We start from the raw sequence: 26120 nt of genomic DNA on the forward strand, positions 1-26120 counted from the left end.
GCACACCACTCCAGTATCTTTGCCAAGAAAATCCCAAATGAGGGCACAAAAAATTGAACAAGACTAATCAACTAAACAACAAAATATATATTATTGGTTTCCAAATGTTTGTAATAGGATATATAGGCCTTGAATATATTTTAGTAACAAGTTCTCAAAATGGGATTAAGGATTTTACAGATAAAATTTCATGAGAATTATAAAGAAAGTGAAATTATTTTCCTATTTTGAAATCTGTTTGATAATTTTAAGAGACAGAAGGGCTCATTTTTTTAAAGATTCTTCTTTCAGTTTCATGATGGCAGTATCCCTATCAGATGCAGGGTTTAGGTAAAGATAGAAACAGCAAGTGGTATGTGAAAACTGAAATTCGCTGAAGCTTCATGTGAATTATGGATTCCTAATTTGATATTCTTCTTGGAGCTCTGTTGTTAATAGGATCAAAACCATAAGGTTTGAGCTGGTTTACACCAAGTGAACTTGTTATTGGAAAACTAAACTTAGGAGATGTACTAAATTGTATTGAGTCTTGTTACTGGCCTATTTGAGCAGAATTACCTAAGAATATATGCAGGTGACTGGGAGGAGCCCCCTTCAGAACTGCCCTGAGAATGAGATGTATTCCAGAATGTCCAAGGGAAAATGTTTCCAGGGCCCAGACGACTAACTACACAGAACATCTGGTTCTCAAGATGAAATGTGTTGATCTGATAGACAATGGGAGTGGGTTCCCAGGAAACTTGATGCTGTTTAATATCATTGTTGCATTGCTTCAGTTTTTTGTTTCATGGTATCCTAGGCTTGCTGAGTTTTCCTGGTCACTGTGATGACATGTAAATCTCCCCTCTCAATTTAGTCCATGCTAAGTCCTCTAAGGAGTCTGATCTATAGCCTGACATAGCTTACCTATACATTCTATTTAACAAGGTTCCTCTCCTTAGGGGATATATGAGGTTATGACTCTGCTTGTACTCCTTATGCCTCTCACCCTGTACCTCTGATGCTCCTTAAGGCCAACTATAATTCTGCCCAGAAATCTCTAAAACATAAAGTATTTCAATAAGTGATCCTGGCAATTGAAAGCCCCAGGATCAAGGGGAGGAACGGGAGGAATGTTACATTAAAAATTACACAAGTGACTAGTTTGCCTGTATCGTTTTAGGAAATTAAGCTCCAACTTTTTCTAAGTCACCTGTTCATAGGAAAATCACAAAACAGTTAAGGGTGCAGGAGTACTGATCCTCTCCACCAATAAGAATCAAGTGTCTCAATCTCTACAATCCCATTTTCCACTTCCTTCAATTATATAACAAATGTAGAAACAAAGGGTCTGGGTACTTATGCTACCTAAAGTCTAGAACCCAATTTGTTTCTGCAACTGCATGAATTGATAAATGAATTATTGTATGAATGTTAACTACTTGGGGTCTCTATTCCAGCATAACAGGTCCATAGTACCATCTGACTTAAAGATAAAACCTACAACATGAGTTATTTTCTATACAAGAATGAGAAGTGCTAAAGAACATGGACTATCTCACTTTTCTATTTGTATCTCCAGCACATACCATGATGTGTTACACATAGTAAAGTACTTGATAATTTTTTTATCATTCATACATTTATCCACCATTGAAAGTGGCAAGGGTCCTGCCACCATGAAAGAATACAAGCTTGGGCCAATTCCTCAAGTGAGAAAATAGGGAGTGGGTGACCCTTAATCCTCACCCAACTACAGGGTATTAACCTGGTTTTTTTCTATGTGGACTTTCCTGCAGTTTTGGACTTTTCCCCCATGACTTGGTCCATAACTTTCTGTCCTATGGATCTTTTGCTTTTGGGAATTCTTAGCTTTGTCTTCAGCTGGATCTGTTGACCTGCTTGGATCTCTTTCATGGACCATGCCCTCTTCCTCAAGGGTGCGGGGCCTATTACTTTCCAGCATGCATTAGTCTCTTGTTTCCTTATATTTATCATCCATAGAGCATGGGAACTAGGGAAAGAGAATCCCTTTCTGTCTATACTTGCAAATAAAGCAGGAATGACTTTCATACAGGGGCTATTAGGAAGTATAGGTCATAAGAGAAAGGAAAGCTATCCAAAACTATGAGAGAGCTATTATAAAGGAGACATGGGAACTGAGTTAAGAGTCTAAATGACATGAGTTAGTGGAACAGTGTTAGTCACACGGAGATGGGCTTTGCTCACTGATCCAAGAATCACATGTCTCTTTTATGTGGGTGCCAGTCCTGCTCATGGGAGAGTTTTAAAAGTCAAGGTTATTAAGCTCATGTAATGCCCATATTTGCTCTCAGTTCTGTCCTGAGCAGAGTGTCTGGCACATAGTAAGTGCTTAATAAATGCCTCTTTATTAATCATTCATTCATTCTCCAACCTGAAGGTAAATCTTTGGGAAACTAAAATTTTGTTTTCCAATAACATGAACACCCTCAAAAATTAATTCTCCACCCTCACCCTCCTCCAATGTAAGTACAATCCACCATTAAAAGCTTGCTCTGATGCCCTAAGTCAGGAATTCCTAACCTGGAGACTTAAGTTTTTAAAAATATATTTTGATAACTGTACTTCAATATAATTGGTTTCTTTCATAAGCCTTATATTTTATTTTATGCACTGAGACACATTATTCAAGAAGCTTTCCTTGAAACATCTATGTTCTTCACAAAAAAAAATACTCTTTAAATACAAAATAGGTATTCCCCATCAAGGGATCTTGAATTGTTTGATGAAATCCTTTGACTGCTTTTCCTACTCAATCCTTCATCTGTAATATGATTTAGACTGATCATACCCACTATGCAGCTCTCCAAATCTTAAAAGATACATTGAATTTTGTGAAATGCCCCTTTCTAGTTGCAAAAAATGATAGTTGAAAGTTCAACAATCCAATGATTTTTGGTAAAGACACATAAACGAGAGTAATGTTAAATTAATGTAGCATTAAGGAAGAATCCTTTTGTAGATAGTTACACCCCCCCCCCAGCTCTTCTGAGTGAGGGTAGATCTCATTTCTGAGGTTCTACAGCACACAAAGAGGATGAGGAATACCTGTTATTCTGCTTATGATGTGTAGCTGGATGGGCAGCCCATGGAGTTAATCTATTAGTACACTATCTTAGACACTGTAAATATACCCACAAATGAACAGAAGGGTTGTCTAGATTTCCTTTGGAACAGTTCACGTTCTCTTATTGATCTACAGATACTCCCTGAAACAAAATCCCATCGTTTTTTAAAACCAATATCCTTCTAGTGATGTCACTGGATGATTCACGGAATGCCACATTCTCCAAAGAAATGGAATTGAACATTCTCCAAAGGGCAAAGGAGAAGTGCATTTTGGGCATGAGCAGCCTGAAATAATAAAAACAAGGGGCTGTGCAGGAGAAGTACAAAGGATTTCATCAGAGAAATGTATGTTTAGAGGGAAAGATAAGCCTGATACATAGGAAGAGTGGGGGATGATGACAAGACAGCTCACATTCCATTGGCAAAGGACTGAAGGGTTCTTAATCTAGGGTCTGAGAAATGCACGCACACACACGGGTATATATATATACCTACAAATACACTCTATGTATATATTTACATATGTACATATATATATATATGTGTATGTGGATAGATAACTGTTTTAACACCGTTATATTCCTTTGTAATGCTATCTATTTGATTTTACTGCATTAAAAAATATTTTATTCTGAGAATATGGGCTTCCTTAGACTGACAAAGAGGCCTGTGATACCAAAAAAGTTCAGAACTCTTGATCTAGAAGGTTCACAGCATATTGGGCAAACCCCTTTCTTATGGTTTTCCTGAAGGAAAGAGACAAGAATCATACCAACATCTGGTAGTGCTTGCATTGTTCGTAGGTCTTTTTGTGCAGAATGCAATCTTTTGAAGAGAAAAGTGCTATTTGTTTGCCTTCTTTTTATCCTCAAAAACTTAATATAGTGCTTGGCACATAGTAGGCTCTTAGTAAATGAATATTGACTGATTGATTAATCTTTAAATGCTTCAATAGGCATTAACTTATATTCATTACATCAAATAGCTATGATTGCTTCCCCCAGTGGTTAATTGCCAGTGTATACTACACTACTTTTATATTATTCAGTTATAAATCTTATTCTCTGGGGAACCATGGACCCAACCTTTTTATTACCCAGAAAGGTCTCAAACTTGATGCTTCTCCCCTGAACTTCAACTCTCCTACTGTTTCCTCTCACATTCAACAAAGATCAACAAGAATTTGTTCTTCACCCTCATTCCAGTTTCTGGACTATTCAGTTATTTCCCATATCATCCTACACAGGCTCACTGCATCATTTCCCTCACTGATACCTTAAAATTCCTCTTCTATGTGACTAGGCTTGGACTATATTAACCAGAGCAGCTCTGGAGCCATGGATCAATCCAAACGCAGCAGAGCAAGGAGAGTCTGGCTAGCTAGTCCGCTCCATCACAGAGCAGCTTTGACAGAGAAGTCAAGACACAAAATGAAAATCCTCAATTCATCAATTCCCATTCTTTTCCTTCTCTAGTATGTTATTTCTGACTATGTGCTGGCTCCCTCAGCATTAGATTCCTGAAAGGAAAAATGAAAGAAAATAAAACCCTCTCTTACCTCATACATTGTATTTGGACTTAGCATCTGTAGACATTTAACAAATTAGGCTATTTATTCCTTTGAATCACAATGCTGACCCCATCCTCTTTTCCTACTGGAGTTTTTTTTTCCCAAAATATATGCTTGCCTAAAAGACTATTTTATGGAGAACTCACACAAGGCAAGCACTTCCATGGTGGTCAGAAGAAGCTATACAGGACACTCTCAAGGTCTCTCTTAAGACTTTTGGAATTGATTGTGTGACATGGGAGACACTAGGACATGATTGCCTGGCATGCCATGCCCTTATCTTCCTTATAAACAAAGCAGAATTGAAGCTGCTTAAAAGAAAATGTGAGATATGCAAATTTAGAGAATCCACCCCAAATGGTCACATGGACTATTTTTGCCCAACCTGCGGTAGAGCATTCTGAGTTCATACTGGTCTGATCAGGCAGTCTGAGGCATTGTAACTTGACTCTAGCATAGTGATGTCATTTTTGGTCCTCTTCAAGAACTAAGGACAGCAACCAATCTTTCCCTCAGGGCCTATTAATTGTACTTAATTAACTGTATTTAATTGTACTTAATTACTACTACATATTAACTCCATTCATAGAATCATAGGATTGAATTATAAAACCTCAGAGATCATCTAGTTCAACCATCCTACTTTATCAATGAAGAAACTGAGGCCCATTGATGTCAACTGTCTGACATCACTCAGGTGTGAAGTAGGAGATTTGAACCCAGATTCTTTGACTGTAAACCCAGTGCCTGTTTTGCTACACTACACTTTCTACACACACACACACACACACTCCCAGATGAGGACTGTACAGAATCACTCCTATGAGACCTCAGCTTTTGCTCCTAGATTGTAGAAAGTTGCTGGTAGAAAGATGAGCACAAAACGAAAATTCATAATCCAGTATTTTAACTTGTCTACGGATGCCTTCAGAAACAGACTTTCTTCATCTTCTTTTCTTTCCTTTTTAGAACCTTCCTCCAGTCTCAAAGGAAGATAATAATTGTAGTTGTAGTGGTAGTAACAGCCACAATGATGATGATGATGATGACAGCATTTATATTTCACACTTTAATATTCACAAGGAGCTTTGTAAGTGTGATCCCATTTGATACATCCTCCATCTTTTCTAAAGCTAAGCACTCCATGTGTACTCTCAATTCCATCCAACGGTTGCCTCATTTCCTCAAGTGGCTGCTTCCTCATCATGTACTCTCCACCACGTACAATCGATTTATTTCTGGGGCTCTTGCACTTTGTCTCAACAAACACAAACTTTTCTTTGGCCTTGCAGCACCCTCTAGTGACCATCCCAATTCTTCTGTCTTTTTTTTAGGAAAAAACTTAAAAGAGAATCCACAGCTCTTCTCTATGTCTATTCTTTCTCTTTGAGGTCTCATCTATCTCAAGTATAGGTGACTCCCAGATTTACACAGAATCATAGGATTTCAAGCTGGAATGGACATGAGAAATAGCCTAGTCCAACCCCTTCTCTTTGAAGCAAAGTAGCTCGCTCAAAGTCAACAGTTATTAACAGGTCTTCCAACTAGTACATAATAATCTGACTCATTGATTGATCTTTAAATGCTTTAATAGATATTAACTTGTATTCATTGCAACAAATGGCTATGATTGCTTCCTCCAGTGGTTAGTTGTCAGTGTATGATAAACTACCTTTGTATTATGCAGTTCTCTCTACCACAGTGCACCATATTTCTCACCCTGACTTCATATTCCCGTCCTATTTCCAAGTGCTCACTGTAAGGACCCTCAGTAGTCTCCCCACTTGACTAAATGAAGATGCCTCCAGGGAGGCTCAAATCCCCAGAGACATCCTGCAGTAACTCTGTGAAGCCCCCTTTCATGCAGCCCAGGAGACTGAACATCAATTAGTGGTCACTTCTCCAGGCATTCTTCCCCACCATGAATCACCACCAGTCCTCTGTCTAGGCTCCCTGTGTCTGCCTTGCCCTCACCTTGCCTGCTGCTCTTTGACCCAGACAGAAACCCTATCAAACCTCCCTGGGATTTACCAGTTTCGGTAAGTCCAATTCTATCTATGGCCCCCACCCTCTCACTGCCCATTTTTATGGTGAGTATTTCCCCTCAATAAAGAAGCCTTGCTTTATTTTCTCCCTACTGATTCTGCCTTATAATGTGTTCCATGTTTCTTTATTTTGCACTTTGAAATCTGGAGCTTCATCAAGTTTCACTGCATTCAGACACCCACTGATCATTTCCTCTTTCAGACTCCATGGCTGCCTCAAAGTCTACATATTCAAATTAAATTCATCCCATTCCTCCTAAAACCAAAACCATATCCTATTTTCATCTTCTGTCAATGACACAATCATTTTCCTGGTTACTTTAGTCTAAACATTGAATTTTTTTTTCTGTTCTTCACCCCATGACTTCATATCATATCTGTTTCCAAGGTCTGTCAATATTCCTCCTTTGTAATATCCAGCCTTCTTCTGCATGCCAATTACTTTCAACTCCAGGCCTCCATCATGTAAATTCTTTCAACAGACTTCTAACTAACTAACCTCATCACTCATCACACTCCATCTTGTGTATCACCCCCAGATTAATCTTCCTCAACTATCATTTTCATCATTCATTTATAATTTTTTTTTCTTTCCTTGAACATTAGCACTTGGTACTACTGTTTTGCTCACATCCTATTTGTGGCTTTACTTACTGATATATGTGTTTTCATATATACATGTGACCCTGCTGTGTCACATTGATTCTGCGGGTAGGGACCAGGTCTTATTTCTGTTTGCATACCAGCATATCGTAGTGCCTCATACAAAGTTGGTGCTTAATAAATCTTCACTGAATTCAAATTTAACATTTTCCCTGCCTTCCCAACTTTAATGACTGCACAGATAGCTAAAGTACAAAATGCTTGGCCTGACTTTCAAGATCCCCAGTGATCTTGACCCAGTTTACCTTTCCAGGCTTAGTTTTCACTAGTCAAAAATGTCAATCTCCCTTTCAATGCTAACCTCTGATCAGATTCATTCCTGCCTCCCCAGTTTTACTCTTACTGTTGTTTTTCACGCCAGCGACAGAACTTCAGTAACACACCCATCCAAATATTACCTATTCTTCAAGATCAACATTAACATCATTCGTGATGCTTTCCCCCTTTAGCTTGAAGAGGCTTATCCCTTCTTTGAACTCCCATCATACTCCTGATCCTTCTACCACTCCATTGACAAGCTACGGTAATATACAATCAATCGTTGTAGCTGTTTAAGCCTTATTTTCCTCACAAAGCTAAAGACAGAGATTGTATTTTATACTTTTTCTTTGTTTTCCCTGACAGTGTCTACATCATAGGCATGCAAACATATTTTGAACTGTATTTTCTTAAATTGCCTTAGGGAAGTTACTACTCAAAGGATCTGTGTATTGAATTCTTTGGTTTAAAAAAAAAAGAATCTTTTTTTGTAGTGAGAACAATTATACTCTAACTTGCCCATTCTAGAAATCCATGATTTCCCTCTATTTTGTTTCTTATACCTTTGCTACACAGCTATCATAAACCACAGGCTTTTTCCCACAGGGTTTTTTTTTTTAATCTATCATATATTTATCCAGGTCGTATTACTGGGCAAAAAGCTATTCCATATAAGTGAATTTTCCACATAGATACAGATTATTTCCATGATTTATCATTAAAGAAACTTATAATTGTACAATTTCCAAAAATACTATCATCACCTTTTAGTGCCCCTTACCCATTAACAATACCGTATTTAACTACCTTGCATTTTTTCTTATTTAGACTTCCCAAATAGAATGAAAACAGGGCTATACTAGAGTTACCTTGAACCAGGTTAGGAGACCTGCTTGTTAAATTTTCAGTTGGGGAATTTAAACCTTAGAAACTGGCAAATACCATATATCGAACTTTGACTTATTGTTTTATTGATCATCTACATGTAAGAAAGTGTTAGATAAAAGTTAAGTAACACCAACAACAAACTGGGCTGTGGGTACTTTTTTTTTTCTTCCAAGTTTGTATTCTAATACAATTGACTTTATTAAGCACAGTCTCATCTTCTTAACTGATGATGACAGTCAACTTGTAAAAAATTACTTAGGATCATTATTATAAATGATAATAATGACACTGTTAATACAATAAGACTCTCGGGTGCCATTTACCCCTCTACTAAATGGCCTTACATTTGCTTTTTGAAGTCTCATGCAAGGGCAGGGTCAGATTTCTACCACCCCACTTAAAAGTAAGGGCCTTAGGCATGAACACTATTGATTAGACTGGACACTTTGAATCAATCAAAAACCTGCCAGTTAAATTCAACAGGAAGTCTGTTCTGATTGAGTGAGGTATTTGATCAGGCCCTAAGGCACTTGCAGAAAACTGGGACTTAGGTTCAGAAGTAAAGAGAGACTAGGAGGGTCTGGATAATAGAAAGGAAGTCTTAGGGACATCAAGAGCTGACCTAAAAAGAATCTGCAAAAGAAGAAAGATAAAGTAGGATTGAGCTATAACAGAGAAAAGAGAGATCAAGGAGGGTTAATATTCCTATATAGATCTCAGATCAAAAGATTCAGGCTGATGCCACCTATCTACCTTCTCAAGGACCAAAGAAAATTCCAAGAAAAGATCTATTCTCCCCCCAACTTCCTCTCTCAGTACCTATGTATTAATAGATGTATTAATATACTTTGGTTCTTTACCCAAGTGTTTTAGTTGAGCTAAGTCTTGTTTTACCACAAAGAGGCCAGGGGTTAGCCGGAAATAAATATGTGTAAAATAATGCATAAAGCCAAATTTCTGTCTAAATATTAGAAATTTTCCAAACACAGGACTCGGAGTAATTGCAATTCTGAGTCCTGATTTAATATAAGTTCTAATTTAATATAAATTCTGTAAAATAGCATAGAAGACAATATATTTCCCCTAGGCTTATGTAACAACAAGTACCCTAGCATACTCAGGATGGCTGCTAGCAGATTCTTTGATCTGCTTCTCTAAAGGAAAGGAACTTTAAAGGGGTCGACAATCTTATTTTAATCACAAACACACGCGCGCGCGCACACACACACACACACACATAAAATTCACTTGGTTCAGGGGAAAAAGTCAGCACCCTGAACTTCAGAGAAAATACAAATAGAAATTGTAAGTAGAAAAAGAATACAGAGAAAATAATACAAATCAACAGACAGGACTTTTAGATGTCTGACCAAAGCTATACATATAGTTACCAGAGAGAGCAGCAACGTTGGGTTGTGCAAAGCTGGGGAGCTCCTTAACAGCTATCCAGAGTCTCTACCCAGAGTCTCATCTGGCCAAATCACAAGAACACTCTTCCAATGAGTGAACCCCAAAACAAAATCTCACCTCAGAGTATATATACCCTTCTTCAGAGCCAGAGGCTCAACCCTCACGACCCACCGCCTAATTATAAAGTAACAAAAGGTGTGGGCCTTCCTGAAAAAAACGGGCCTCCCCTAATCAAGTTCCTCATGTTGGGCTCCACCTGAGGACTATTAATGGACAGGGAAGATCTTCAGCTCCCATTAACATTACAATTTAAAACAATCTAAATTTGCAATAGGGTGTTAAACTTGAATTTCCTTTTTTTTCCCTTCTTCTAGTTTTCCCTGTTCATTTGTGGCTGGCCACAATTGGTTGTTTGTTTTTTTTTTCTGTTTTAGGTATGCCAGCCTTTGATTTCCTTCCCTCTTCCCCTTTCTAATTGGTTGCTTCTGTTGGATTCCGGACAGAAAACAGGTAACCAAGTTTGTTAGAGCTGTGTCTAAAATAGGAAAAAAAGAGGTTCTGAATGAGGAATTGAGGGGTTCTCTTTGCCTTTAGTGTTTTCGTTTCAAGGTTGTGATCCCCATTATTGATGGTTTATGACCCTCTTTTTCCTGCTTCTTAGACATTATTTTTCAAATGGTCTAAGTTAGAGAATAAGACGTCTCTAGAAAACATGGCACTGGATATCCCTTTGCCACTGGGTTAAGTACTATTACAGTTATCAAAAAGGATATCTTTATGACAATTAGACACATTTCAATGAGATATTTACCTAAGCATAGCATAAATGTGGAGGAGGATAATAACTATCCTGTCTCTTGGGCTCTGAGATGTTGGTGTTTCTGTATTGATTCCAACTTCTCTCAAATAAATGACAATAGAACCCTCCTACCTACCACAAGTCTGATGGCTTTCAGATAACTTTACCATTTGGTCAGTTGTAAGCAGCACAAAATATATTCTTTTATTTTTCTATTGGACTCTTTTCCATACACATCAAGAATAGGATATATTCAACATTTTTCCTTTTAAATATTTTTAAATCAAAGTTTCATTGGCTTTCAACATCATATATGTGTATATATACATACATACATACACATGTGTATATATATACATACATATATATTTATATATATTCAGACATACTCTGTGTATTTTTCTTATCTAGTAAATGCACTGCTCAGCCCCAAGGAAAAGAATCAATGCAGTTTTGAGCTCTAAAAATTCATGATGTATGGGTCTTGCTGTCCAACAGTGCTTAGCAATCAGTCTATTTCCTATTTCAAACATTTGTAATACACCTGGGACATTATTATTCAAAAAGCAATTCAAACTGAATTGGAGAGGGAAAAAAGATATGCTTACAGTGGCCAATTCATCAAACTTCCCAAAGAGTTCATTCAGAAGCTTCACCAGCTCTTGAGCAGTACACTGGGATGCCAAACTAGTGAAGCCCACAATATCTGCAAACAAAATGCTGCAAAGAGAAAAAAAGGAAACATTAGTGCCATGTGTATTCTCCACACTCACAATACTCCCAACTGCAGCACAGTTCAGAAATGCACACAAAGTAACTGGAAAACCCTGAGCTCAGATCCAATATGTTTAGGTTAGCCTTCTTGGAAAAACATAAGGGCTATTCCAAGTTCTGAAAGTCCTATCCAGTGGAATGAATGTTGGGGAAAGTGTAGAGTTGGAATTAGAGGCATTGCATTTGAATCTCAGTTTTGATACTTACTAGAACGGTGATCATGATCAGGTCATTGAACTACTCTGAACCTCATCTGTAAAATGAGAGGGAGAGGATGGAGTAGATCAGGGATTCTTAACATTTTTGTTAAGATGTTAACATGTTTATGTGTGGGATGCACTCATTTGGCAGTCTGGTGAAACCTATGAATCACCTCCCAGAATGTTTCTAATACATAAAATAAAATACACTAAAGGAAACTGATTATATTGAAATACAACTACCTATTTAAAAAGAAAGTTCATGGACCCCAGGTCAAGAAGCTTTAGATTAAATGATGTATAAGGTCAATCAAACAATAAACTTTATTGAACACCTACTATGTGTCAGGCAATGTGCTAAATGCTTCACAAACATTATCTCATTTGATACTTATCACAACCCTGGGAAGTAGGTACTATTATTATGCCCATTTTATAATCCATGCTATCTCTTCATATTGCAAAGTCATTAAGACTTTGGTCAGGTCAGTTGAAATATTACATATTGGGGTGGCCAGGTAGCACAGCGAGTAAGAGCACCGGCTCCAGTGTTGGGATGACCTGGAGATCGAATCCCGGGCTCAGACACTTAGCACCCACCCAGAAACACCTGGCCATGTAACCTTGAGCAAGTTACTTAACCCCGATTGCTTTAAAAAAAAAAAAGAGAGAGAAATATTACATATCCTATTTCACCACAGGAGCGTCACCAGAACATAACTATTGTACCTTGGTTTCTTTTTTGTTTGTTTTTCCCCACAAAATTGGCTTATAGCCTTTCATCGTGTAATCATCACATGGTATAATTCTGTTCATCATGATGCTTAACAGGTAAACAGCAACTATGTATTCACCAGTGGCATATGGGTACGTATTTATCTCTCACATTGCTAGCCGTGAGACTAGAATTATGAGCACACACTCATTGTCAGTATATTTCTGAAAGCCCACTTGCATGGTTTGTTTAGAGTGTTACAGTACTAATGGTATTATCACTCAACCCAATGAAGGGCCATAGGTGCAAGGGGAGTGGGCAAGAAAGCAAAGCTACCATAAGTAAGTCAAGTGAAATGGCAAGACTTGCATCTTCCCAATTTTAACCTATGTACATGAGTATTCCATGCATCCTAATCTTGCACCAAACGTGGTTTAGCAATAAATGATTTTTAAGTAATACTGGAACAATTAAAAAAAGAAAAGATTCACATGATGGTGACACCCCACTTTTTTGCAAAAACTGTGATAAAATCTGCAATGATTATGTAGAGATATGGTATTTGTTTTTGTTCAGTTTTTTCAATAGTGTCTCACTACCTATGACACCATTTGGGGTTTTCTTGGCAAAGATACTAGAGTGGTCTGACATTTCCTTTTCCAGCTCATTTAACAGATGAGGAAACTAAGACAGAGGTTTAAGTGACTTACCCAAGGCCACACAGCTAGGAAGTGTCTGAGACTATTTTTGAACTCAGGTTTTTATGACTCTATCCACTTCACCAATCTATCAAGCTTTAGATCTATGATCATATACTCACTTTCGACTCCTACAAAATGCCTTTGGAAACTCTATCTAAATGTTAGAAATTTTCCAAACATGGGACTCAGAGTAATTGCGATTTTGAGTTCTAATTTAATGTAAAGTACAATAAAAACTATCACAAAACAATATTGAGCATACCTGGCTGATTTCTCTACTCATCCCCTGGCAACCCAACTGGATTTCAAACTTCAGCTACTGTTGGAGTAAAACATTCACTGCTGTTTGTTTATTTTGTCTTTTACCTCCAATCACTTAGTGCAGTTCCTTACAAATAATAGGAGCTTAATAAATGCTCACACACTTGAATAGTTCAGAAACAATAGGACAAAAATCTGGGCAACTAGTCATGTGCATTTTTTTTTTTGCTTTTTGGAGGGGCAGTTGGGGTTAAGTGACTTGCCCAAGGTCACACCACTAGTAAGTGTTAAGTGTCTGAGGTCAGATTTGAACTCAGGTCCTCCTGACTCCAGGGCTGGTGCTCTATTCACTGCACCACCTAGCTGCCCCCATCATGTGCATTCTGTAGAAGACTGATCTTCAGGTGGAGATACTTGGAGAAGAGCGAACATACACCAGCAGTTATCTGAGAAGTGAAGGGAGGATGGGATCCAGATCCAATACTTATACAGTACTCTGGTACCTAAAAAGGTGCTTAATAAATGCATATTGACTTAATCCATTGCCAAGCTTTAAACTGCCCAGAACCAGATTCTGTGCTATGGGAGACAACCCAGGTTTAACAAGCCCAGTCCCACGAAGTTCCCTTAGTCAGTAAACGTGAAGATTCTTAAGTTCCCTTAATTGTCGATGTTTTCTGAGTTCAGTTTTTTTTTTAATTGTGAACAGATGACCATGTTATGTAGGCAATAAATGATGGGGAATAAGCCTGGGTATTATAATTAAGTAGAATGTACACAAGTTAATTTGGCATATTTAATGATAAAGAAAATTGTCTGCTGCCATATGATAATTATGCATAAATAATAAGCAATTTATGCAAATGACTAATTATTTTCACAGGCACACCACATTTTTATGGTGTTTTCCTCTCTCTTTAGTTCTGTTTCTATTATTAGCATAATGCCAGTGGTTTTCCCTGATGCCATCTTATTTGGCTTAATTTTCTTCTCTCTTCCATCTTTCTCTCTCTCTCAGAAAAATCCTGGGATCACAGACTTAGAACAGGAAGGGTCCTTGGAGTCTATCTAGTCTGACTCCCTCATTTTATATGAGAAGCCCAGGAAAATTAAGTCATTTGCTTGATGTCATGCTGGGAATAATTTGAACTCAGGTTCCCTTATTCCAAATCCAATACTCTTTTTTCATAGATATATACATCCTTGTGTGCACACACACTTTCAATGATAAAAAGGCCGGGTTTGGGCTTACCGCCATCAAGCGTTCCCAACTATATCCTTTGAGTCATTTTCCACTATTGTCCACCTCTTTATGACCCCACCTGGGGTTTTCTTGGCAGAGATACTGGAATGGTTTATCACTTCCTTCTCCATTTCACTTTACTGATGAGGAAACTGAGGCAAACAGGGGTAAGTGACTTGCCCAGGGTCACACAGTTAATACGTGTCTGAGGCCAGATTTCAATTGAGGAAGATGAGTCTTTCTAACTGCAGGGCCCACATTCTATCCACTGAGACACCTAGCTGTCCATTAACAATGTCCATGTGGCCAGAAACAGTCTCCTTAATCCCTAATGCCTCATTCTAGAAAAAATACAATAATTGCATACACTAGAACCAGAGGATTTAAGTTCTGCCAAATGACTGATAGTATTTTTGCAAAACCATTCAGGTTATACTACAGCAATCCCAAAAGGAGTTGGCCAATTTCATCAGAATTTTCTTCTATGACATAGGTTTCTATGAATTGGTTTGCTTCATTTTTGTACATTTGAGTCACAATGCAAATATGCAGGCAGCTAGGTAGCACAGTAAATAGAGCACTGGTCCTGGAGTGAGGAAGACTCATCTTCCTGAGTTCAAATCCAGCCTCAGACATTTAATAGCTGTGTGACCCTGGACAAGTCACTTAACCCTGTTTGCCTCAATTTCCTCAACTGTAAAATGAGCTGGAGAAGGAAATCACAAACCACTATAATGTCTCTGCCAAGAAAACCTCAAGGGGGGTCATGAAAGTTGGACATGACCTGAAACAACTGAACAAAACATACGACAAATGTGTAATCTTTCAGATGACCTGACCAAGGTTTTAATCATTTTGCAATATAAAAAGGCAGCATGGGATAGTGATTAGAGTGCTGGACTTGGAGTTCGTACAGCTGAGTTCAAATCCAGTCTCAGACACTTATTTCCCATGTAGTCTTTTAACCCCTCTGTGTGTGTACACCCACACCCACACCCACACACACACACACACACACACACACACACACACACACATTTCCTATTTCACTGGGTTTATATGAGGCTAAATCAAAGTGCTATTTGAATGTTGATTGTTATTAGAAATTCTTTAGACTTATTAATGTTTTATACTTTCTAGTATGATAGTTTAGAAGGGAAGGCTCCAGGAATGGGGGTAGGTCAGTAGAGGCTTCCTACAGATAGTATTTCAGCTGCCTCTTAAGAAACACCAGGGATTTTAAGAGGTGGAGATGAGCATTTAGGGCATAGGGGCCAGCCATGGCAATGTCATATGAAAGGGAGATGAAGAGCCATGTATGAAACAAAGTAAATGAGCCATACCACCATTGCAGCAGGACAGTCATTGATATACCATAGTCAAGTCAAATGGTTCCTCCCCAGAACCATGTGATCTTCCACCTGAAAAATGTCTTAGCCTTAATTCAGTGTGGTGGGAAGAGGCCTATTAACAGTAGCTGCTCAAAATCTGGCAGAAAGCTCTTTCTTCAGGGTCAATTGTGACAATCTCTTTTCAGACCTTGGGCATTCCCATTCCTTATCCTGGAATGAAACATTAGAGATTAAGGAGAGCCTGATTCAGGGAATTTAGACAGTTATGAGAACCGCTGATGGTCTGAAGCCTAAACCAAGCCTTTTATGTCTTGTGAAGCGTGTGTGTGCGTGTGTATGTGTGTGTGTATGTATATAATTGCTATTCAGTTATTTCACATATCAGTCATGTCTGATTTCATCACCCCATTTTGGGTTTTCTTGGTAAAGATACTAGAGTAGTTTGCCATTTCCTTCTGCAGCTCATTTTACAGAGAAGGAAACTAAGGCAAACAGGGTCAAGTAAGTTGCCTAAGATGGTCATACAGTAGTAAATGTCTGAGGTCAGATTTGAACTCCTGACTCCAGGGCCAGCATGCTGCCACTGAGCCACCTAGATGCCAAGAAGGAAGGAGGGAGAGAGAGAGCGAGAGGAAGAAAGAAAGGTGTGTGTGTGTGTGTGTGTGTGTGTATTTGTGTGTCAGAGAAAAGAAGAAGGAGAAGGGGAGAGACAGAGAGAGAGAGAGAGAGACAGAGACAGAGAGAGAGAACAAGCACATTGGATTTGGAATCAGAGGATGAGTTCAAAGCCTCATTGAGCTACATTTGAGTTCTATGAAGGATCTTCTTGTCCTTAGGAAAACGTGTAGTTACTAGATCCTAAGTGTTCTCCCTGCCTTTTACCTCTGCAGGGATTTGAGAATGCACCCCTGGTTTAGGTAATCTGTATAACACAGACAGTGCATTGTCTAGACCTCTGTGTGCTTTGGAAAGAAACACCTTCACTAAATTGTATGTGGTTTTTTAAAGAGCTTCCTCCAACATATATAGCCCTTGCTGTATTAGGGAAACCCAATCCCAGGAATCCCTTGTGGGGACTGAATTTCATCATTTTTCACTAGCAATACAACTGCCAGACAGACATAGTGCTAATTTTAGCTTAACTTGTGATTACCAGTGAGTGCAGTAATGCTAAAGATAACAGTACTTAAGCCCACAACAATGAAAAATCAATAAGCAAGTCTGCACAGCTTAAGTTTAAAGCATTATCATAAAATAAGAGGGACAATGAAAAAAAAAACAGTTCAAAATGGGAGTCTCAGCAGGAAATCACCATTTCTATAAAATAATCAAGGAAGTTCAGTCATAGGAACTGCCTGAACTACCACAAAAGCCTACATTAAAAAAAAAAAAAAAAGATCCCAAACTAAGTGAAGATTTTGAGTTGAAAGGTACCTTAGCGGCCTTCTAGTGCAACCTCATTTTCCAGATGAGGAACTGAAGCTCAGAGAGTTTGAGTGACTTGCCGAAGGTCACAAAGTTAGTAAATATCAGAAGTGAGACCTGAATCCATGGATTATGATCCCCAACCAGCATTATGTTGAATCCAAGTGTATTGTTAAATTTTCATCACAAATATGTAGATCTCAGAAATTGACAAACCCTACCATCAGGGCTTGATTTATTGTTTTATTGACTGTCTACACTTTAGAAAATCATAGAGAAAATGCTAACAAAGTAAATTAATTTAAAAATGGGTCCTGTGTATAGTTTGAGCTGGTTGTTAAACATTTAGGACCCCCCCCCCCTTCACCTAGGCCAGCAATCTTTCCACTATACTCTTCTGTCCATGTGTCACAGTTTGGAAATACTGTATAATAATTCCTTCCAAGGGTTCTTAACCCATTTTTTTGTCATGGACCCTTTGATAATCTAGTAAAGCTAATGGGCCCTTTCTCAGAATAATGATTTTAAATGCATAAAATAAAATAAATAGGATTAAAAGGGAAACCAATTATATTAACATATTGTGTATATATATACATACATATATATATACATATATTTATATTTTAAATCCATGGACCCCAGGTTAAAAACTCCTGACCTAGAACTATTGTATCAAATGTTCTCCCCAACTGTTATATATTCCCCATGACACCAGAGGGTGCTCTGGGGTTACTGTGAAGCCATCTCTGATTCAGAGAGCTGACTTGCCTTTCTCCCCCTAATTCTTTGTAGGTAGCAATAATTATATGATTAGTCTAAGGGCTTGGTCTGGATTTACCCAATTAGCTCTCATCTCCATAATCCACTCCCCTCATGGGTCTTCTTGTTGAGTTTTGGTCGAGATCTTCCACTAAGGCATAACTACCTACAGATCTTATATATATTATCAGAAGGGAAGAAAAACAAATAGGTCAGTGTACCCAGTAGGGGTGTCTTCTCCTAGGTTACACAACCCTGTTAAGGGTTAGGACCCTTTTAGCAAAGCAGGGCCCAAATGCCAGAGCTTAGCATCTCTTCCTCTCCCCTCCTTCCCCTGTTCCCCCTCCTCCAGCTTGCCCACTTTAGGCCCCAAGTGTAAGTTTCCAAATAGGCCATATGTATTAAGAAGTAGATGCTCTTCTGTTAGTCTCTCTTGCAAGTAGCTCTGGGAACTCTTAGATGAAGAAATTTTTTTTTCCACCTGTGCAGGTCAGCACCTCCAATGCAATTCATTATCTTAGCTCTTACTTGAGGGGTTAAATGATTTTCCTGGGGTCACACAGCCGGTGTGTGTAAGTGGCAGAATTTGAACCTATACCTCCCTAACTCTGAGTCCAGCTCTCTCTCCCCTAGGCCATGCTCCCCCCATAATTTACAGACCAAAATTCATAAGCATATTCCAATACCTCCATATCCTCCCACCCTTCACTTCAGTCCCCAGTAATTGGGCAGGGTCATTTCACTACACAGTCTCATCTACAAAAAAGATCTATTTTTAATTCTCTTACCTGGACTTAAAATTCAAGTATAATATAAAAAGTACAATCCCAAAATCATGAAAGAATGGAGTATTAAATAAAGCAACTCATGACATGAATCAGTTTCTATAATGGGTAAAACCTGGGGAAACTTTTCAGCCTATAGGAGCATGTACTTATCTTAGCCAAGGAGATCTTAGGGGTTGGACAAATGACCTCTAAGTTTTATTCCTGCTTTGAATATATAATCCAATGATAATCTAGGGAATTTCTCCTTTTCACATAACTGATTTTCTTACTTCCAAGATAAAAATAATACGGCTAAAAATTGCATCACACAATCTTGATCAAGACTGCAAAATCAAACTCAAATTATTCAAACTTTCACACAACATTGGGAATAATGTTGGCTTCTAAAGCCCACTTAAATGAGTCCATGAAACACAAGAGGTTTTAAAAAAATAAAATAAGAATCATTCAGAAATCCTATAGAAATAATACACACTGGCATGATACAAGAGGGAAACATTACTTTCTGCATTGAAGCTACAAATGCTGATAGATTGTTAGAGGTGTTTGAGTAAACAGTTAAAATTTCAGTATGAGCTTCATACCTTGGAAATCAGCTAATTACAGAGACAATAAAATAGCAGTTCAAAATGGGCATCCCTGTAGAAAATTACTGCAATTTATGTAAAATAATCAAGGAAGGCCAGTAATGCTACAAATCAGGACTTGATTTATTGCTTTGTTGATTGTCTAGACTTAAGAAAGTGATAGAGAAAATGGTAATAATGTAGATTAAACTGCCCTATGTATCAGTCAGTTGTTAAATATTTATCAGCACACTCCTAGAAGAGAGCCTTAAAAATATGTGTATATACCTACATACATATACATATACACATGTATATACATATATGTATATATGTACATCCATATACATACATACACACATGTGTGTGTATTTCAGTCTATTCTCCTCTTTTTCCAGAGATCCAATCTCAGGCCTAGAGAGGCCTTGTGATATTGTGATTTGTCTAAAGTCACAGATTTAATAAGGAACTGAGATTTGAATTCTTGACACGTGGTATAGTGTTATTTCTACTACTCGATATTACATCCCCATACATCCAAATTGCATCACTCCATGAGGAGCTGGTAGGCCAGAACACAGTTCTAATAACTACCATCTCAGATCTGACATTTACGTTGTGACCATGGGCAAGTGAGAAAGTCACTCACCTGAGCCTCAGTTCAACCATCTGTAAAATGGAGATAGCAATTTATCTTACTTATGCTGTATAGAGCTTGCTTGTACATAGCTGTCTTCTCCCATTAGACTGAATTTCTTGAGAGAAGGAATTGTCTTTTACCTTCTTTGTATCCTCAATGCTTAGCACAGTGCCCGGAACACAGTGGGTACTTGATATATGTTTACTGATTGATGGTCAATTAGTATTGCCCATCTTATAGGAGTGTTGGGAGGTAAATTCTTTGAAAATATTGCAATGCTATAAAAGTGAGAGTTATTTTTATTACCTCTATCCTGAAGCATAAATTCCACATTTGTAATCATGGTTAAAAAGCCTCATAATAATAAAAAATATTTAGAATTAGAATTTACAAAGATCTTCCCCTCTGCCCCTTGTTGTCAGAGTGTGGTAACTATATATAGATATATGGTGTAAGCAAACATCGAAATGCCAAAAAGATACTCCATTTTGGAATTAAAAATAGTTTCAACCAAAATATCTTCCTAGAGACTTGGGAGAATGTGTAGTAGCACAATCCTCATTACCCAATTTTAAATTCAGGGTAATGTAATTCACTGAGTGGCAGGCCCACATAAAGGAACTAAATTGTGACAGCTGAATGTGTTAAAAATATCTGCATGAGGATGTGATTATAAGGCAAAGAAAGATTTTTTTTTTAAATTAAGTATCAGAATCATAAGACTGAAAGTGTTTTTGGAGGCAGGCAGTTAAATTCCCAGTTTTCAATGAAAAGAGCACTTGGACTTGAAGCCAAGAGAGACCAGGGTTCAAATCCCAATTCTTATACATGAGCAAGTCACAAAACCTAATTATGGACTCTAAACCTTAGTTTACTCATCTATAAAATGGGGACAATACCTTACATGATTTTTGAGGAGTAACTGAGATAATATGTGTTGTTTGTTCAGTCATGTTTGACAATTTGTGACCTTTTCATGGCAAAGAGACTAGTGGTTTGTCATTTCCTTATCTAACTTACTTTAGAGATGAAGAACTGAGGCAAAACAGAATTAAGTGACTTGCCCAAGGTCACACACTTAGGAAATATCTGAGGCCACATTTGAACTCAGGAAGATGAGTCTTCCTGACCTCAGGCCTGGAGCTTGATGCACTATGGTGCCACCTAGCTGCCCTGAGAATATGTAGAAGGCACAAATAATATGTATTAGGGTATGCTGGAGTTATATCATGCTCAGGAAAATGAATAGTTAATATTTTTAGAAAACATTCTACCTTGGAAATTGGCCAACTACAAAGTAGAGCTTGATTTATTGTTTTGTTGATTGTTTATAGACTTAAAAAAGGATGGAGAAAATGTTAATAATGTAGATAACCAATAAATAATTATGTAAATTTTTTTAATATAGATAACCTTAAAGTGTGTCATGCCATTTCAAGGGCCAGTTAAATATTTACCAGTACCCCTTGGCTATTTATTATTATCAATATCACTACAACTAATTATTACCATCCACCTCTGCTGGAAATTTTTGTTAGTTGCTTTGTAGGGAAATTACTCAGATATCAGATGAACTGGTCGTTGAGTTTTCTTCCATTCTGAAATTCTCTGATTTTGCAACAATTGATAAAGTGTTCAAGTCATACAATTATTGGAGGGGATAAAATGGAGAGATGTGGACTGAACAACAATATAATTAGATGCATTTGGGACTGGTTTGGGACTTAAGAGTCTTTGCCTACAGTTTCATACCAACTTGACAGGAAGTCTCCAATAGAGTGCTCCAGGTATCTCCATTTGATTCCATGCTGTTTAACATTTTTAATGATGATTTTAATTAAGACAAAGGTATAATGCTTATCATATTTGTCATTGGCACAAAGCCGAGAGTAATAGCTAGAAAGGCAATGACAGAATCAAGATCCAAAAAAGACCTAAACAGGCTAGAGGACTGGACTAATAAGATGAAATTAGATAAATGTAATGTCTAACACTTAAGTACAACAAATCAGTTTCCTTTTTTCTTTTTTTTACATTAATACATATTCATGGGATAAAACAAACATTTCCATAACATAGTATAATAAAAAAGATGATTGTATATAAAACTACAAATCTACTAAGCACGATTTGGTATTCCTTTCAAATATACATCAAAATTATCATGTAAATTTATTTTTTTTCTTTTTTTCCCTACCCTACCCCTTCCCCATCCTAGAGATGGCTACCATTAGACACAAATAGGGGTGGTGTGTGTGTGTATGTGTGTATAAAATTAGTCATTACATACTTCTATTTATCAGTTCTTTCTCTGGATGCAGATAGCATCTTTCTTCATATGTCTTTTATAGTTAATTTGGGTATTTATAATAGTGAAAATGACTTACTCCAAGTTGTTCTCAAAACAATATTACTGTTACTGTATACAATGTTGTCTTGGTTCTTCTCATTTCAATCTTCATGATTTTGTGCAAGTTTTTCTAGGATCAGTAAGATGATCATTTCTTACAGCACAGTAGTATTCCATTACAATCATTCCCATTCCCCATTCCCCAACTGATGGGCATTCCTGCAATTTCCTGTTCTTTGTCACCACAAAGAGAATTGCTATGAACATTTTAGAACATTTAGTTTCTTTTCCTTTTTCCCTGATCATCTTTGGAAATATACCTAGTAGTGGTATTGCTGGGTCAAAGGGCATAGGTAGTTTAGTAACTCTTTGGACATCATTCCAGATTGCTTTCCAAAATGGGTGGATCAGTTCAGAAATACAAAATGAGGGAGTCAAGTAATCACCCTCCAAAAGATGTAGGGGTTTTATTGGGTTGTGAGTTCAATATGAACAAACATGGCAAAGTGGTCATCAAAAAAGGCTGATGCAATTATGGACTGCATTAAGAGAGAAATGTATTCCAGGAAAAAGGGGCTGACAACAAGCTTAGTATTATGTTCAATTCTGGGTACCACATTTTAGGAAGGCCGTTACTAAGCAGGAGATTTTTCCAGAGGAGGTCAAGATCAAATGATTCAAGATCACTAGGTCTTCAAGGATATCTTTTGGACTAGATGGTTCTGAGGTCTCATCCAACTCTAAAATTTGGTGCTTCTATGAAAATAAAACCATGCATTCCCTCAACTCTTCTTGCCTAGTCCTTTATTCTCCTATAACTGACAATATCATAGGATTGAAAATTATAAAAGGACCTTAGAAATTATTTAGGTAAACTCCTTTAGTCTAAAGTTGAAGAAGGTCAACCCCAGAGAAATGAAGTAACTTACCTAATTCTATATAGCTGATAAATAAGAGGAATTATGATTTGAATTTAAATCTTGAACTCTAAATCCATTCTCTTTCCCATGTCAATACAGGGACTCCTCACCACAGGCCCCTTTGTACCCTGGAGTATTGTCAGGATGACAGACCTAATTACTCCTCCCCAAAGCTCCTTCCCTCTCACCACTGTGATCAATCTGCTTCAATTTCACATGGAAAGATGAGAGGTCAAGGATGTTCACAAGGGCTATGCAGAGTTTGTTTTGAGCCCATATATCTAACAAATCTTGCTTTTTAAAGTCATACCATTAGCAACAGGGACAACATAGCACACTCAATTGAGGATGGGGCTTAAGTCAGGAAGACCAAGGTTCACATCTTGTTTCTACCACTTCCTAACCATGTGATCTTGGATAAATCACTTAACCCCATTATGCTTCAGGCAAGTCCCTAGAAATAAAGCTTTAAGTCATAGCCAAGTTGTAGTCTGTACAGGTGGACAGACTAGCCACACCTGATGCTTCCTACAATGAAGAAATCACAGGTATCAGGCATACAAGTTAAATCGTCTCCCATTTGTATTGATGGGTAGTAGTAGCATTTCAAAGGGGACAGAGTGCTAGGCATGAAGTAATGAAGACCTCAGTTCTAAATTCACCTCACATACTAGTCCTGTGACCACCAGCAACTCATTTAATTTCATTCAGATGCAGTTTCTTCATCTGCAAAGTGGGGATAATAATACCTATATTACCTAACTTACGGGGTTGCCATGATGGCAAAATGAGTTAATAATGTAGATTAAGTGCTGTGTAAGCTTTAACTTGTTACAAAAATATCAGTTGTAATTATCGGCAGATTATAACATCATTTGATGAAAACAAATCTCTAGAAGCAATTTTCACCACAGGAAGCAGTGAGAACTCAGGTCATGTCCACTTTGCCTTCCCTTGAATCATAAATGCATCATTAACTCAGACCCTTTGTTGGCCGATTCAATTTGTGATGCTGTTTTAATTTAATCATCATGAGTATCACCGCTATCTCACTGCTTCAACATTCCCACAAATAAATATATCTGCCTAACTACTCCACTAACTGATCCCACTGCCCCTTCTGAGTCATTCCTTATAGTTGGCTGGAGATACGCATGGTCCAACCCGACAGCCATTTCACAGTATATAAAGGGGCTACCATAGAAGACTTACTCTGTTTAGCATCCAGGGCAGAACTAGAATAGAAGTAGCACAGAGACTGATCTCCAGTTAATGTAGGAATAACTTCAAGATTAGCTGTCCAAAATTGAAATAGTTTGCCTCAGGATGCAATGGGATTCCCAACATTAGATGTCTTCAAATTGGAGTTGAATGACCACTTGTCATTGAGGATATATAGAGGATTTCTGATCAGGTTGGACTCATCAGGGGTGGGGAACCTGTGACCTCAAGGCTGGAGGCTCCAGGTTCCCCACCCCTGGACTAGCTGGTCTCTGAGATCCTGCCAAGTCAGATTCTGTGACTAAGACTGATTATCAACCTCAGAAATAAGCAAGTGCTAGGAGTACTTTTGCTGTGGCCCCTGCCTGTTCCTGCCCTGGATGTGATCATAAACAAACAATATATGGATTTAAACAGGAAATCTAGTAACGGAATAGAGTGATGGTAGAAGGGCAAGAATCAACATTCATAAGCAAGTCCAGTGGGGAATCCATTGAGTCAAGCTGTTGAGGTGTAAAAACAAACTGCCAGGAGAGTTTGTATTGAGTCCTACTGTTCAGTTATTTCAGTCACGCCTGACTTCGTGATCCCATTTAGAGTTTTCTTAGCAAAGATATTGGAATGGTTAGCCATTTCCTTCTCCAGTTCATTTTACAGATGAGGAATCTGAAGCAGTCAGAGTTAAATGACATGTTCAGTCACTTACAACAAGTAGTAAGTGACTGAGACTGGATTTGAAGTCAGGTCTTCCTGACTCTAGGCCTGGCATTCTATCTACTGCCCTACCCAGATGCCCTATTGAGTCCTAGAGAGAAAAAAAATAAGAAGAAAATTGACAAAGGAAAGCCCATTATGCCTAATAGCAGAATGTAAGACATTGCATTGGAATCTAAAAGAGAGCATTTCTTAACTGAGTAGTTTTATTATTATTCAATTAACATTATAATTGTTCTCATCAATGCTATAGAAAAAGCACTGCATTTGGAGTTGAGGGATTTGAGTGTGAATCTGAGGTTTCCCAATTATTACTTGAATAACTTTTGAGTAGGTCATTTAGCCTCTTTTGATATTTCAGTTTCTTGGTTTCTAAAAGAAGAGAGCTAGACAAATGAACTTTAAGGTGTCTTTCAGGTCTAAATGAAGAAGGAGGAGGGGGAGTGAGAAGGGAAAAGGAAGAAAGGGAAGGAAGAAAGAGGAGGAGGAGAGGGGAAAGGAGGAGGAGGAGGAAGAAGAGAAGGAAGAGGAGGAGGAGAAAATGAAGAAGAAACAGAAGAAGAAGAAGAAGAAGAAGAAGAAGAAGAAGAAGAAGAAGAAGAAGAAGAAGAAGAAGAAGAAGAAGAAGAAGAAAGAAAGAAAGAAAGAAAGAAAGAAAGAAAGAAAGAAAAGAAGGAAGGAAGGAAGGAAGGAAGAAAAGGAAGAAAGAGAAAGAAAGAAGAAAGAAAGAAAGAAAGAAAGAAAGAAAGAAAGAAAGAAAGAAAG

The 26120-nt window shown here is 37.8% G+C and overlaps 1 protein-coding gene across 1 annotated transcript in view; it reads right to left on the reverse strand.

The window, feature by feature from the left end:
- Nucleotides 1-26120, reverse strand: part of ADCY1 (adenylate cyclase 1) — a 363162-nt gene that overhangs the window by 162228 nt on the left and 174814 nt on the right. Inside the window, exon 4 of the mRNA XM_069095456.1 lies at nt 11332-11443. Coding sequence (XP_068951557.1) covers nt 11332-11443 — 112 coding nt within the window. The remainder of the gene's footprint in view (nt 1-11331; nt 11444-26120) is intronic.

Source organism: Petaurus breviceps, unplaced genomic scaffold (assembly GCF_028583685.1).
Source record: "Petaurus breviceps papuanus isolate PSGF00001 unplaced genomic scaffold, PetGlider_PUasm1.0 227, whole genome shotgun sequence".
NCBI classification, from domain to species: Eukaryota; Metazoa; Chordata; class Mammalia; order Diprotodontia; family Petauridae; genus Petaurus; species Petaurus breviceps.